This window comes from Neophocaena asiaeorientalis, unplaced genomic scaffold (assembly GCF_003031525.2).
Source record: "Neophocaena asiaeorientalis asiaeorientalis breed wild unplaced genomic scaffold, Neophocaena_asiaeorientalis_V1.1 scaffold82, whole genome shotgun sequence".
In the NCBI taxonomy this organism is placed as follows: domain Eukaryota; kingdom Metazoa; phylum Chordata; class Mammalia; order Artiodactyla; family Phocoenidae; genus Neophocaena; species Neophocaena asiaeorientalis.
This window is the reverse complement of record NW_020173068.1, coordinates 9242731-9257683: the sequence shown is the minus strand read 5'-3', so window position 1 is coordinate 9257683 and position 14953 is coordinate 9242731. Positions and strand designations below refer to the sequence as shown.

General features: G+C 41.4%; 2 protein-coding genes across 10 annotated transcripts in view; one reads left to right on the top strand and one right to left on the bottom strand.

The window, feature by feature from the left end:
* RPRD1B (regulation of nuclear pre-mRNA domain containing 1B) overlaps positions 1-4608 on the bottom strand; it is an 80135-nt gene extending 75527 nt beyond the window's left edge. For all 3 annotated transcript variants that reach the window (XM_024742916.1, XM_024742915.1, XM_024742917.1), the window contains exon 1: positions 4070-4608. In XM_024742916.1, the coding sequence (XP_024598684.1) occupies positions 4070-4220 (151 nt within the window). In that variant the 5' untranslated portion in view covers positions 4221-4608. The remainder of the gene's footprint in view (positions 1-4069) is intronic.
* A 106-nt stretch (positions 4609-4714) lies between these two features.
* The window catches only part of TTI1 (TELO2 interacting protein 1), a 54722-nt gene continuing 44483 nt past the window's right edge, over positions 4715-14953 (top strand). For 4 of the 7 annotated variants that reach the window (XM_024743095.1, XM_024743091.1, XM_024743096.1 and 1 more), the window contains exon 1: positions 4715-4757. The gene's annotated coding sequence lies outside the window, so the exon portion shown is untranslated. Of the gene's footprint in view, positions 4758-12990; positions 13050-14953 lie in introns of all 7 variants that reach the window. The other 3 variants (XM_024743092.1, XM_024743094.1, XM_024743093.1) reach the window with 3 other exon arrangements.

Sequence of the window (14953 nt, the reverse complement as noted above, 5' to 3'; positions counted from 1 at the left end):
GCACCACGACTACTGAGCATGCGCTCTAGAGCCCGCGAGCCACAACTACTGAAGCCCCCACACCTAGAGCCTGCGCTCTGCAACAAGGGAAGCCACCACAGTAAGAAGCACGTGCACCGCAACGAAGAGTAGTCCCCACTCACCACAACTAGAGAAAAGCCCGCACCAGCAACAAAGACCCAAAGCAGCCAAAGATAAATAAATAAATATTAAAAAAAAAAAAAAAGTAAAACAGAACTTCTACAATCGGACTAATATACTTTATGTTAAAAAACCCAGAATCCATATTGTAAAATGTCAATTTGGCCATTCAAGACCTGAAACGTTTTGCAGTATTACAAATGTGATAGCTAAGATAGCCAAGGTTTTCACTATCTACAATGCCAATTAATTCTCATCACCCTCAAACTTAGCAATGGGAATTCAGGATAAAACTTTTCCCCTCCACATCCAGCATCCTGAATAATCAACATGAGCACCATGTGTATAAAGGTAACATAACAAAACCCTAAAGGGAATTCCCTGGAGGTTCAGTGGTTAGGACTCCTCGCTCTCACTTCCGAGGGGCCGGGGTTCAATCCCTGGTCAGGGAACTAAGATCCCACAAGCCTCGCAGTGCGGCCAAAACAAACAAACAACAACAAAAACCCACAAAGCCCTAGAGCACTTGAACACACAAGGTCATAATACACACAACACACACACCCTCTACTCCAGCCCTGGGTGGTAACTCACTTGTTCAAATGTCTTTCCAATATGTCAGTATGGATTCTTTCACTCCCTACCGAGGCCCATTCCAAACTGGTTGAAATAGTTATTGAGCAAAGTTTAAATTACTGGCTGACCAAAATTTTTCACTTGTTTGGCTGGTTTTGACATCTAGAGAAAGCAATTTTTTTTTTAAAAAAGGCCTATTTACCTGCACTACTAAAGGTAGTAGTAGTACAAACGTAAGGTACAAAAGCACTACTAAAAAATGTTCATCTTAGGGTATTTTACACCAAACTGCTGCAAAAAGAAAGGGAGAAGTTCTACCTAGAACAGAGCCCAAAGGGATAAATTAAGAATTATTCCTAGGGAATGGAAAGAAAATAACACATCATGAATAGAAGTAGTACTTAAGCAGGAAAAAGAAAACTTTTAAAGTCTCATAAATATTTGGTGGCAAAACAGAGACGGTTTGTGAAATGTCTTAAGGAAATGACTTGGCTATAGATAGAAATGTCCATTTTTAAAGATTCAGGGTGGGCTAGAACCTAAAGGGCTAGTCAATTCTAACATTAGGGCACAAAATCTTTTTCCACTTCAGTGCGGGGGCATTTTCAATTCATGAAGGAAGGCTGGGTATTAGGAAACTGTACACTGATGCTTGGAAGAGCATCCTCTAGTTCTGCACTGTCCAGTATGATAGCCACTAGCCACATGTGGCTACTGAACATCTGATTTGTAGCTAAAAAACTCAGGAACTAAATTTTCAATTGTATTTATTTGAAAGTTTACTTCCTTAGTCACACATTTCAAGTGCTCATGGCAAGAGGCTACCTTGTTGCACAGCAGATATAAAACATTTCTCTCATCACAGAAAGCTCTATTAGACAGTGCCGCTTGGATCCTTTACTCAGCCATGAAAATGATGTCAAGAGACCACAATTTAACACCTGAACTATTTTTTAACTCTGTTAACAGGCACCATGCTAAATGTTGTGTACATTACGGACAACTAGAAGAGCTAGTTTCTCCCTCAAAACATAATCCAGTGAAAGAGACATAACTAGTAAGAATGAAATAAATGCAGATTAATTCTAATAAATAAAAGCACTGGGCTTCCCTGGTGGCGCAGTGGTTGAGAGTCCGCCTGCCGATGCAGGGGACACGGGTTCGTGCCCCGGTCCGGGAAAATCCCACATGCCGCGGAGCGGCTGGGCCCGTGAGCCATGGCCGCTGAGCCTGCGCATCCGGAGCCTGTGCTCTGCAATGGGAGAGGCCACAGCGGTGAAAGGCCCGCGTACCACAAAAAAAAAAAAAAAAAAAAAACCCCTAGGATCAAAAAAAAAAAAAAAAAAAAAAAGCACTACGGGTTTGGTTGGAGTAAGATGATCACCTTCACTTATTAAGTGCACTGATGCACCGGGTACCTGAAAACAAGTTTCGGCATCTCGGAGCTCTGGGCTAATGTCCCAACTATACACTCATTAACAAAGCACTTCATCTCTTCATATCTGTATCTTCTCATCTATAAAATGGGGATAATAATGCTGACCTACTTACAACTTAAGGTTTCATCATATGAGATTAGGGTTAAAGGAGCTTCATAAACGAAAGTACTCTTTATTTTCTGTATCTCAAATAGGGTGAGGTGGGGAATCAAGATGGCTTCACAAAAGTGACACCTGAGGTGGATTTTGACGTGCCTCTGAGATCCTACCAGATAGGATCCTGTAGAAAGCAATTCGAATTTTTCCGCCACATCTCAGATGACAGAAATGATATCTGGATGGCACAGTGGGGTACATGAATGGGGCTCTGGGAGGCCCAGGATCTATCCCCCAACTACCCTGAGGGCTGAGGGGACCCCCATCTCAGTACAGCACACGATATTTGGGGGGCGGGGGGTCTCTGCCAGAGGACTAAAACTGGGTCTCCTGAAAGAATCCTGGATTTTGGTGTCTGCCAGTCTGATGTAGTCTGAGCCTCACTAGTTCTAAGGCCTTGAAAATACCACTTAGCCACTTCAGTTTCCTCATCTGTAAAACAGAGTGACATCCTGACCTCACAAATAGCAGAGAACACATGTAGAGTTACTTCCTATGCTATAAAAGGCCTACCACATACAGGCTGTCCAAAACAGCGTTAAGCTTCATTTGCTCAGCTTTCTGCTATGAAGCTCACTGGGGTATCAGATAGCTGTGTAGGTGCCCATCTTTCCCCAGCAGACTGTAAGCAATTTGAGGCAAAGAACATGCCCCACACTGAGTAATCAGTATCCCACCTCACCATTATTTATCCAGTGCCTACACTCTGCCTGACACCATGCTAGATGTTCATGTGGATTATCCTGTTTACTCTTCACCCCAAGTTGTTTGAGCCTCCCGTTTTTTCTCATCTGCTGAGCTCCTACTGCACAGAACTCTGAGACCGTAAAAAATGACAATGTATGTAATGATATCAGTACTGCACTTGGCACAGAACAAAGGCACAGTATCAGTTATCATTATCTCTATTTTACAGATCAGGAAACTGAGGCAAAGAGAGGTGAAGCTGCGGGGGGCTCAGTAAATGGCAAAGTCAGGCTCCAGAGGCACTTGGCCTCTGGAGCCAACAGGCTATCAAGCTCCCAAGCCAGTGCCTGGCACACAACAGGCTGAGCTCAATCAGTGGCTGCCAGATGCTGAGCAGGGTCTAGAACCAAGGAGAGCTGCATGAGAAGAGGAACCTGAGAGGCAAGGTCTAGGTGGGGTGGCCCCTTGACTTCTCTGCAAGGGCAGTGACTGTACCCACTTCCCAGGGCAGTGCTCAGGACTAAGTGTGAGGATATACATAAGGTCCTAGCACAGTGACTGGCACAGAATAAAGGCTCTGGAAGCGGCAGTTACCCTTGTCCTCTTGACAGATGAGAAAACAGAGGCTTAGAGAGAAGAAACTTGCCCGATATCACTCAGCTAGCAAGTGGCTGAGCCAAGGGCTCGATCTAGGTAATCTTACTCCGAATGCCCAGCAACTGCCTGGCACACAACAGGCTAAGGCCTGCACCCTCCACCAGGCGCTCAACGCTGCCGAGAGAATAATGGTCACAAGTGTCAGGAGGAGCCGGAGAGGAAAGCGGCTGGATTAACTGGGAGTCCTAAGCCCCGGTCGGTGGAACCTCAGACAAGTACCTTAAACCTTCCCAGGCCTCGGTTTCCTTCTCCGAGAAATGGGGATAACACTGTCTCCAACCTCAGAAGCGCAATCAATCAGAGGCCCAGGCCTGGAAAGCCAGGCTCAGCTAAGAAGCTAGAGGGGCCTTGGGACGGGGTGCGGGAGAGGGCTACCCGGGAGGAGGACCCATGGGGGTAGAGAGAGTGTTTACCTTTGCGGAGCTCGCGGTGCCACACCGAGACGATAGGTCCCGCGTGCTTGCGGTGGTGGATGAGCCACAGGGAGAGGGTCTGCACGCTCTGCTGAGAGTTGCTCAGCTCTGAGAGCTTCTTCTCCAGCGCCGACTCGGAGAAGGAGGACATGGTGGCGGCGGTGAGGCCCGGCAGGGATCGGCCTGGGCCGCCCAGTGCGGTGGGGAGAGCGACGGCACGAGGCCGGAACCTCACCTGGCGGCCTGCGGGACTCTTTATGACTGACAGACGGCCGGGGGGCCAGGAGGGGGAGGGGATGGGTCTCCGCAGTAACAGCCGCCCGCGCCGCCGCCACAAGATGGCCACCGACCTCTCACCCCGCCGCGAGAGCAGGGTCAAAGGGCAAGGGCCGGAGCGGCGGGGCACCGGGGGGAGTCAGAGTGTAGTAAAACACCCCTCCCGTGGCGAATGCCTCTTTGAATCTCGCTCGGAGCACTCCGAAAGCGACAGACAGGGAAAAGGTCTCACTTCGGCGGCCTCCGGAAGGCGCTTTGACCGCTCGCGCCTGCACGCCGGCGCAGTGAGTGTCACCGGAACCCTTTCTCCCGCTCCCGCAGAACCTTTCTGGCGTGGTGCGGCGCGCGAGTTATGCGTCATTTCCGGCGCGGCAGAGGAGGTGCGAGAGTGAGGGAAAGGCTGGAAGACGAGGTAAGGGAGAGTGGCGCGAACGAGAGGGAGATAGCAATCGCGAGCCCTTAGAGGGGGATCCTGAGGGGATGCTGAGGCAGAGAGATCATGACCTGGGAATGGAACGGGACCTTTCTCCCTCACCTGCCAGGCCCCAGCAGCACTCTTCCTCTGTACGTGTCCTGCTCTCTGGCCGCCCCCCACAAAAAGCCTTTTTTGGTTCTGCCAAGCCACCCACGTGCACTTTTCACGCCTCCACGCCTTGGCTCTTGCTGTTCTTTTTCCAAAGGTGACTTCTCACGCGGTGGGCTCCCACTAGGCCTCCAGGACCACCTTTAGTGGCCAGTTCCGATGTTTAGTCTGTGACAGGACCGCCGTCAAACACACCCTTGTGCTCCCGGCTCTCAGTTGGTTGTTGTATTCAGGGAGTTACAGGCTGCCTTCTGGGGGTTCATTTGACTATTGCTCAAACTTAAGTAATACATGTTAACTTTGTGAGGGAGTGGGGTAAGGAAGTCAGTGGGTTCGTTGACCTCCTTGAAGAAACACTATTTGAGACTCTATCCTTTAACTGTTTTTAAAAAGTTTTAAATTCCAGTTATCACATCAGCAGAGAAATTTGTTCTAACTGCTGTGGGGTGGTGGTAGGGAGTTAGGTTATTGTAGACATAGTAGAATTTTTTTTTTTTTTTTTTGACATAGTAGAATTTTTAAATGTCCTGATCATAGTGGAACTGACCGGTTGTGGGCAGATTCCAGTTAGGAGGCGCTGTACTAGTTGATGCCTGTTTTTGCTCATACTGCACTGTTCTTCGCTTAGGTGCTTTTACTCCTCCTTCAGAATGGAATCATCATAATCATAGCCAACATAACGAGCTGCTGCTATGGGCTAGACACTGTGTTTTCACATAGTGACTCATTTAATACAACAAAGCTATGCAATAGGTATTATGCTATTCCCATTTGGCAAATGAGGCTGAGGGAGCTTGGGTGACCTACCCAAGATCACATAACTAAGGTTAGAGGGAAAGGACTCTACTTTATCTATCTTTTTTACCCCAGCACCTTATTCGTAGCTGACTGAGTGAATTAATATAAAATAAGTGAATAGCTTAAAATCACTCTCAATATCTAGTCATAATTATAACCTAGGGCCTTTGAGTCCAAATCTAGGCCATCTTTCTGTATTAAGTAACAGTGTCATATACTGAGCACTTTTATACCAAGTCACTGTGTATTAAGCACATTATGAACATTCTTTTATTTAATCCTTACAACAGTCCTGTGGGGTATGGGTTATTATCAGTATTTGACAAATGAGAAAACATTAAACATGGGTGAGTAATCAGTGTCACTTGGACACAAGAAATGACAGAACCAGGAATCAAATCAAGGTTATCTTATCCCAAATTCTTCACTCCCAAGCCAGTGGTTGATTTATTCATTCAGCCGATAATTTTTGAGAACCTATGTCTGAAGCACTATTCTAGGCAAACAGACAGAATCCATGTCCTGGGAAGCTTACCTTCTGCAGGGGAAGATAAACATGTGTAAAATGAGCCTGAAAGTTATAAATGCCTTGAATAAAAATAAAGGAAGGTAAGAGGTATGAGGAATGCATGTATGGGCGGATAGGCGTGTATTATATATACTGGTCAGAGAAGGCCTCACTGATATGGTGACATTTGATCACAGCCTTCAAAGAAATGAGAGAACAAGCCCTATGCTATGTGGTGAATGTTCCAGGCAGAGGGAAAACCAAGTGCAGAGTCCTGAGGTCAGACCATTATTGGCATTTTCAAGGACCAGCAAGGAGGACAGCTCAAGTGATGTGAACCAGAAGGCTAGAAATGAGCTTAGAAAAGTTGCCAGGGACCATGTCATGTGGGGGACTATAGGCAATAGTAAGGACTTTGGATATTACTCGGAATGAAACAAGAGTCCATTGGACCATTTTGAGCAAAAGAGGAGCATGTGGCTATTAAGTAGAAAACAGACAGTAAGGGTGCAAAGGTAGGAGCAGGAGGACCAGTTCTGCTGTTGTGATAACTCAGGTGAAAGGAAGACTCAGACCAGGGTGGAGGTTGTGAGAAAGGGTCAGATTCTGGGGATATTTTAGAGGAAGAGATCACAGGATTAACTGACAGCATAGGTATGAGGTATAAAAGAAGCAAGAGCTTATATGGCCCTAAGGGTTTTAGCCTAAGCAACCATAAGAATGGAGTTTGCATGTATGTACTGAACTGTGGGAAGAGCTGGTTTGGGTAGTAAGAGCAGGAGTTTAGATTTGTATGTGTCTAATTGGAAATGCCTGTCCAAGTAGAGGTATCTCATAGGCAATAGGGTTTATGGGTCTGGAGTTCAAGGGAGAGATCTTTTAGGTAGAGCTATAAATGTGGGAGTCATAAGGGGGAATAGGTATAGAAAGAAAAGAGGCCCAGTGACTAAGTCCTAGGACACTTCAACATTTAGAGGTCAGAAAGATGAGGATGATATAATCATGTGATTTATCTTCTTTAGCCTGTTAATATTAATAACAGTGATTGATTTTCAAATATTGAGCCAGCCTTACATCCCTGGAATTTAGTCCTACTTTGTCATGGTGTGTAATTCTTTTTACATACTGCTAAATTATATTTCCTCATATTTTGTTTGGGATTTTGGCATCTATATTCATGAGGGAAATTGGTCTGCCGTTTTAAAATTTTTTTATATTATCTTTATTGAGTTTTGGTATCAGGGTAATACTAGCTTCAAAAAATGGATTGGAAAGTGTTTCTTCTTCTTCTATTTCTAGAAGATTGTGTAAAACTGGTGTTAATTTTCTTTAAATGCTTGGTAGAAATCTGCAGTGAAACCATCTTGGCCTGAAGGTTTCTTCTTTCTTTTTTCTTTGATTTTGGGAGTCTTTAAACAATAAATTCAGTTTCCTTATAAGGCTGTTCAGTAATCTATTTCAGCTTGTGTGAATTGTGGTAGTTTGTATTTTTTGAGAAATTTGCCATTTCATCTGTCAAATTTATGTGTATAAAATTATTTGTGGTATTCCTGTATTATCCTTTGATATCTGCAGTCTGTAGGACTGGTATTGGGAATTCCTCTCTCTCTCCCTCCTTCCCTCCCTCCCTCCTTCCCTTTGGTTCATTGATTTTCTCTATTTTTTGTTTTAAACTTCAATTCCTGCTCTGATTTTTATTATTTCTTCCTTCTGCTTGCTTTGGATTTATTTTGCTTTATTTTATTTTATTTTCTTTGTCTTTTTCTAGGTTCTTGCTGTGGGAGTTTAGATTATTGATATTCATTTAAGAGCTTTCCTCTTTTCTAATATATATATTTAGTACTATAAATTTCCCTTTCAGCACGGCTGTACCTACATCTTACAAATTTTGATTTGTTGAACTTTTATTTTCACTCATTTCCATGTATTTTGTAAAATTTTCCCATGACATTTCCTCCTTGATCCATGAATTATTTAGAAATGTGTTGCTTAATTTCCAGGTGTGTGAAGATTTTCCTGTTCTCTCTCTATTAGTAATTTCTAGTTTGATTCCATCGTGGTTAGGGAACACACTGTATGATTTTAGTTCTTTTAAATTTGTTGAGGTTTATTCTGTGGTCCAGGATATGGTCTATCTTGGTGTGTGTTCTGTGGACACTTGAAAAGAATGTATATCCTACTGTCAATAGTATTCTGTAAATGTCAATTATGTAAATGTTGGTTGGTGTAGTTGAGCTCTTGTGTTATAATTGCTATTCTATCAGTTGTTGAGAGAGGAATGTTGAAGTCACCACCTATACTTGTGGTGACCACCTATACTTTTCCTTTCAGTTTTATCCATTTTTGCTTCACACATTTTGCATCTCTGTTTTGTGCATACACACTTAAGATTACTATGTCTTCTTCATAGATTTACCCTTTAATCATTGTATAATGTCCTTCTTTGTCTCTGGTAATTTTTTTGCTCTGAAGTCCACTTTATCTGGTATTAATATAGCTAGTCTTGCTTTCCTTTGATTAATGTTTATATGATAATATCTTTTTCCATCTTTTTACTTTCAACCTGACTATATCATTATGTTTGAAGTGAGTTTCTTGTAAACAGCATGTAGTTAAGTTATATTTTTTAACCAACTCTGACAGTCATTTTTTATTGGTGTATTTAGACATTTTATATTTAATATAATTATTGATATGTTAGAGGTTAAGTCTGAAATTTAATTCTTTTGTTTTCTGTTTGTTCTGTTTTTTTGTTTCTCCATTTTCTTTTTTTCTCCAGCCTTCCTTTACTTGAACATTTTTTAGAATTCCATTCAATTTATCTATAGTGTTTCTGAGTGTATCTCTTTGTATAACCATTTTAGTGGTTCTTCTAGGTATCATATTATGTGTATATAACTTATTTTTGACAGGTCTAGTGAAGTATTTCACGGGGCCAGCCGCTCCACGACATGTGGGATCCTCCCGGATCAGGGCACAAACCCGCGTCCCCTGCATCAGCAGGCGGACTCTCAACCACTGCGCCACCAGGGAAGCCCTGTACCTTACTTCCTTTATGTCTCTTTACCCTTTCCTGTTTATATTTGTCTGAAATATTTCCTCTAGATACATTTAGAACCACATCAGTGTTATAATTTTTGCTTTAACTATCAGACACAATTTAGAAAATTTAAAAGAATAAAAAAAACCTATTGTATTTATACATATTTTTATTTACCATGTTCTTTCTTCCTCTTTGATGTTCCAAGATTCTTTTTTTTAACGTTTCCTTTCTGTTTAGAGAATTTCCTTTAGCCATTCTTGTAGAGTAGGCCTGCTGGTGACAAATTCTCTTAGTTTTCCTTCATCTGAGGATATCTTTCCAGTTCATTCCAATTTTTTTTTTTTTTCCTGATGGACATTTTTGCTGGGTATAGGATTCTGTGTTGACAGTTCTTTTTTTTTCTTTTGAGCACCTGAAAATTATTGTGTTGCTTCCTTCTGGCCTACATGGCTTCTGAGGAAAAATCCAGTGTCATTCAAATAGTTTTTCCTGTATAGGCAAGGTATCATTTTTCTCTGGCTGCTTTCAAGATTTTTTGTCATTTGTTTTCACAACTTTTAATTTTAATTATAATTGGTGCAAATTTCTTTGGGGTAATCCTGTTTAGAGTTCACTCAGCTTCTTGAGTATATAGATTTATGTCTCTTGCCAAATTTGGGGAGCTTTCAGTGTTTTGAGTACTTTTTCAACCCTGCCCTTTTTCTTTTCTCATGCTGGGATGCTTAAATCATTTGTTATAGTCCCATAGGTCCCTGAGCCTCTTTTCAGTCTGTTTTCTCTTTGTTGTTCAGATTGAGTAATTTCTCTTATTCTGTCTTCCATGTTACAGATTCTTTCCTTTGTCCCCTCCATTCTCCTGTTGAGCCCATCCGCTGAGCTTTTTGTTATTGAATTTTTCAGTTCTAAAATTTCTGTTTGTTTCTTCTTTGTATCTTCTATTTCTTTCCTGAGGTTTTCTGTTCTTTTGTTTTAAACAAGTTCATAATCACTTATTGAAGCATTTTCATCACAGCTGCTTTAATAACTTTGTCAGATAATTCTAATGTCTCTGTCATCTTAGTGTTAACGTATATTGATTGATTTTTCTTTTTTTATTCATTTGGAGATCTTCCTGGTTCTTGGGTATGGTGAATGATTTTTGACTGGACATTTTTGTATTATGTTCTAAGATTCTGGACCTTATAGAAGTTTTCTTTTTAGTTGGCTTCCTCTGAAACCACTCTGGCAGGATAAGGCAGGGGTGGGGGGACCAACCTTGTTACTTCCAAGTGTAGGTAGAAGTCCAGATTCCTCACTCAGCCTCCTTTGACACCCATGAGGGAGGGCTCCTAATTACTGTTAGGTAGAAGTGGGAGTCCTGTCTCCCCACTCCTACTTAGCCTTCTTTTTCTTTGTTCCCCCCATCTTTATTGAGATACAACATTGTAAAATTTAAGATGTACAATGTAATGATTTGATACACATATCAGTGTATATATATATTGAGAATGATTACCACAATAAGGTTAGTTAACACCTCCATCACCTCACAAAATTACCCTTTTGTGTGTGTGGTAAGAACATTTGAGATCTACTCTACTCTCTTAGCAACTTCATGGATCATCAGACTGACCTTGCAAGCTTTTATATAATAGATTCCCAAAACATACCTGTTCCACCCCACCCCCAACATAGATTCTGATTCAGTAGATCTGGTGTGAGGCCCAGGAATCTGTACTTACATTGTTTCCCCTTGGTTCTGATAAACAGTTGGGTTGGAAACCTCTGGTGTAGTGAAAAGAATGCATACAGCCTTTGGAGTCACACAGGCTTGACGTGAATCCCACTGCTTGCTGTGTAACCTTGGGCATCACTTAATCTGTCTGAACCTTGTGTTACTCAGCTTGTAGACAAGGAATTTATTTATGTACATTGCCTAGCATATGGTGGGTTTTTTCAACAAATATTAATTCTCTTCTTTCTAGTCAAGAACTTGTGTTGGCAATTCTTTTATTTAAACTCCTATTTCTGGGATCTAAACCCAGTCTTTCTACCATGTGCTAGTTAATTCAAAGTTAGAAGTTTTAGAGATCATCTTATCCACCAAGTTTATTTTATGTTGAAGAAACTAAAATTCATGGAAACCACAGATCAGGTACTGTCAGAGCCAGGACTATCACCCAGATTGTCAGATTCCTGTTCTCATACTCATTCTGTCTGGAAACACCCTAAAAATGGGCTGGCATACAGTCAAAATCTAGAACTATGATTGCCTCCTGAGAGTGAATCTAGTAAGATCCTCCTGTAATGGATGAGATCAACTACCTGTAGGAATAACTCACCCCAGGAGAAGAAGAGGATGGTGGGTTTTTCCCAGACTCCAGTTCACACATATCTGATATCAAAGATCCACCAAAGAGAGCCAGACCTTGGTCTATGGTGATTGATTCAACAAGCATTTATTGAATGCCTGCTCTTTGCTGGAAGCAATAAACAAAACTGTCAACTATTACTGCCCTCATAGAGCTTATATTTTAGTGGGAAGAGAGAGACAATAAACAAATAAATAGGTGGATAACTTGGTTTGACAGATGGTACTAAATGCTATGGAGGAAAATTTCAAAGACAGGGGAAGGAGATTGGGAGTGCAGGGCAGGAGAGGAGTGAGGATGGGTTGCAGTTTTAAATTGGGGTGATCAGAGAAGCCCTCCCTCAGAATTCACATTTGAGTAAAGCCCTGAAAGATGAGAGAGCAAGCCGTGAGGATATATCGTGGAACAGCAAGTTACAAAGGCCCCGAGCAGGTGGTTTCATCAGAACATCACCCCTGTGTGAGGCATGGCTCACTTGCCATGATGGTGTCTCCCTCTCGTCTCTGCCTTTATTAGGGGCTACAACTTTTCTGCTTTCTGGCCTTTGCTTGTGAGGAATTGTTCCTTGAACAGCCTTCCCATGCAGCCCCAAGTGTGTAGTCCCCCCACCCCAACATAAATCCTCCTCCCTCCATGAAGCCTTCCCTTTTGGTGTTCATTCTTTTTCTAAGTTCCTTTTGTACTTCTCGGATTTTTCCTCCCTTTTTCACTTTTTAACTATATGATACAATAAGTACCTTGTGGTCTAGCGTCTTATCTTTTAAGTGTCTGTAAAGTATAGCACCTACAGATTGTCCCATTTGTCTGCACCACCTGGATGCCATGGCCCAGGGATCTTACACAGCCCATTCCTGTGAAAAGGCAGAAAGAGATGGGAAGGAGGGGAAGAAGCTGCCAGGGGAATGGGTTCACTCAAGCACTCCGATTGCAGCTGTCTCCTCCCACCTCCCCAGTGACTGCTTTCTATGACCGCGGAAGGGGTTCACTGAACTCAGAAAGGGTTAGAGTCAAGAACTGGTTTATATAGTCACTGTCTGTCACAGTTGAACTCTGGGTTGTTTTCTCTGCTCACCCGGAGAATCAGCTTGTTCTGAATGCCTCATCCCAGTATCACTTTCTGGGCCAGAATACACCAGTTGCTGTCAGTTATATAAACATCGAACTTTGCAGTGCCACTTTAATCAGTGTTGCATTTTATCGGAATAGAATCTAGGACTCCTAAGCTTCTAAATCTCTGAGCAGTTCCTTCTGTAATCGACATATTGTCACACAGGTGTGATTTCATGACCATTCCACAAAGGTATATGATTGCCTTTTATAGTCATGCCATACTAGCAATTTGTTATACGCTCTTCCTTACAGAAAGCTGGTTTATGTATTTCTGAGCCCGTAACCCATTCTTTTGAAGATCTCCAATTGTGGTAAGTCTTCATCTGTATCCCATTGGGAGAATATACTACAGTTTATCCATTCTACTATAGATGTGCATTTGGGTAGTTTCTTTGTGGGGACAGTTGTGGATAGTGTATTCCAGAACACATCTATTGGTAAATTTATGTATGCATTTCTGTTAGGTATATACCAAAGAATGTGATTACTAGATCATACAGCATATGTATGTTTACCTTTAGAATAATAGATATTGCCTAAGGATTTTCCAAAGCAGTTGTATCAATTACACTCTTACCAGCATTGAATGAGAGTTTTGGTTGTTTTATATCCTTGCCAACACCTAGCATTTTCTTTTTTTCCCCTTTTTTTCAGCTTAGCCCTTCTGGTGGGTGTGTAATGGTATTTTGTTGTGGTTTTATATTGCATTTTCCGGAGCAGTGATGTTAATGTCTTTTCATATGTTTATTGGCCATTTGGATATCCTCTATTGTGGTATGCTTGTTCAACTTCTTTTCCATGTTTCTGTTGGATTGTCTTTTTCTTAATGATTTATAGAAAATCTTTTATATTAACTTCAATGTAGTCCAATTTATCATTTTTTTTATGGTTAGCTCTTTTCTGTGTCCTGTTTAAGAAATCTTTGGCTACTCCAAGATTACAAAGATGTTCTTTGTTTTCTTCAGAAAGCTTTGTTATTTGACATTTCATGTTTAAATCTAGTATGAGATGTAATCAAGACCTACATATTTTTTCATATGGATAGCCAGGTGGCACAGTACCTTTAATTGAAAAGACCACTCTTTCCCAGTTGATTTCAGTGTCAACTTTGTCAGTTATGTGAGTCTATATATGGAGTCTCTGTTGTATATATGGGGGCTATTTCTGGACTCTATTCAGTTCCACTAATCTGTTTGTCTTTCTTTTTGCCCTTTAATTATTGTATCTTTACAGTAAATCTTGAAATCAGATAGTGTAAAACTTATACCACCAAAATTTACCAATTTAATTCCTCTTCTTCAAGATTGTCTTTGCTATTCTAGGTTGTTTGCATTCCCATATCAATTTTAGAGTCGTCTTATAACTTTCTATAAAAATACTGCTGGGGTTTTGATTGGGATTATGTTGATTCTATACCAGCGGTTCTTATCCAGGGCGATTTTTGCCCTACACAGGACATTTGGCAGTATCTGGAGACGTTTTTGGTTGGTACTCTTTGGGGAGTGCTACTGGCATGTTGGGGACAGAGGCCAAAGATGCTGCTAAATATCTAACAATGCACAAAACAGCTCTCCACCAACAAATTATCCAGCCCAAAATGTCAGTAGTGCCACTGTTGAGAAACTCTGAATTCATGTAATCAGTGTTTCAATTGGGCTTCTGTCCACCATCTTATTAAGTATTTGTTTTCTGTTTGACCCACCAGTTTTGCTTCCTTTTTTCTCATTTTTCACCTTTTGGATCAATCAGAAGTACTAATTATCCCATTTTTACTACTGTCTGAACTTTTATAGCTCTTTTGGAGTTTACCCTATAGATTTCAACATGCATTCTTGACAGTCTAATACAGATTTTTTTTATCACTTCCTGATATTGCTAGACTCTTAATATACTTAACTCCTTTTATACTATCCATAAACCTTTTGTGCATTATTGTCTTGCATTTTACCTTCAGTTGTGAAAGAGTTTTATAGGGTGTAAAATTCAAGGTTGGCAGTTACTTTCTTTTCACACTTTAAAGATGTCATTCTGTTGTTTTCTGGATTTCATCATTTCTTTAGAGAAGTTGCCTGTCACTTCTGTTGTGCATTACTTTTAAGATTTTTCTCCATACTTTTGGTTTTTCAGCAGTTTGACTATGATGTGTCTGTGTGTGTTTCTCTTTGTATTGTCAACTTGGGCTTTGCTGAGCTACTTGAATCTGTGGGTTGATCTC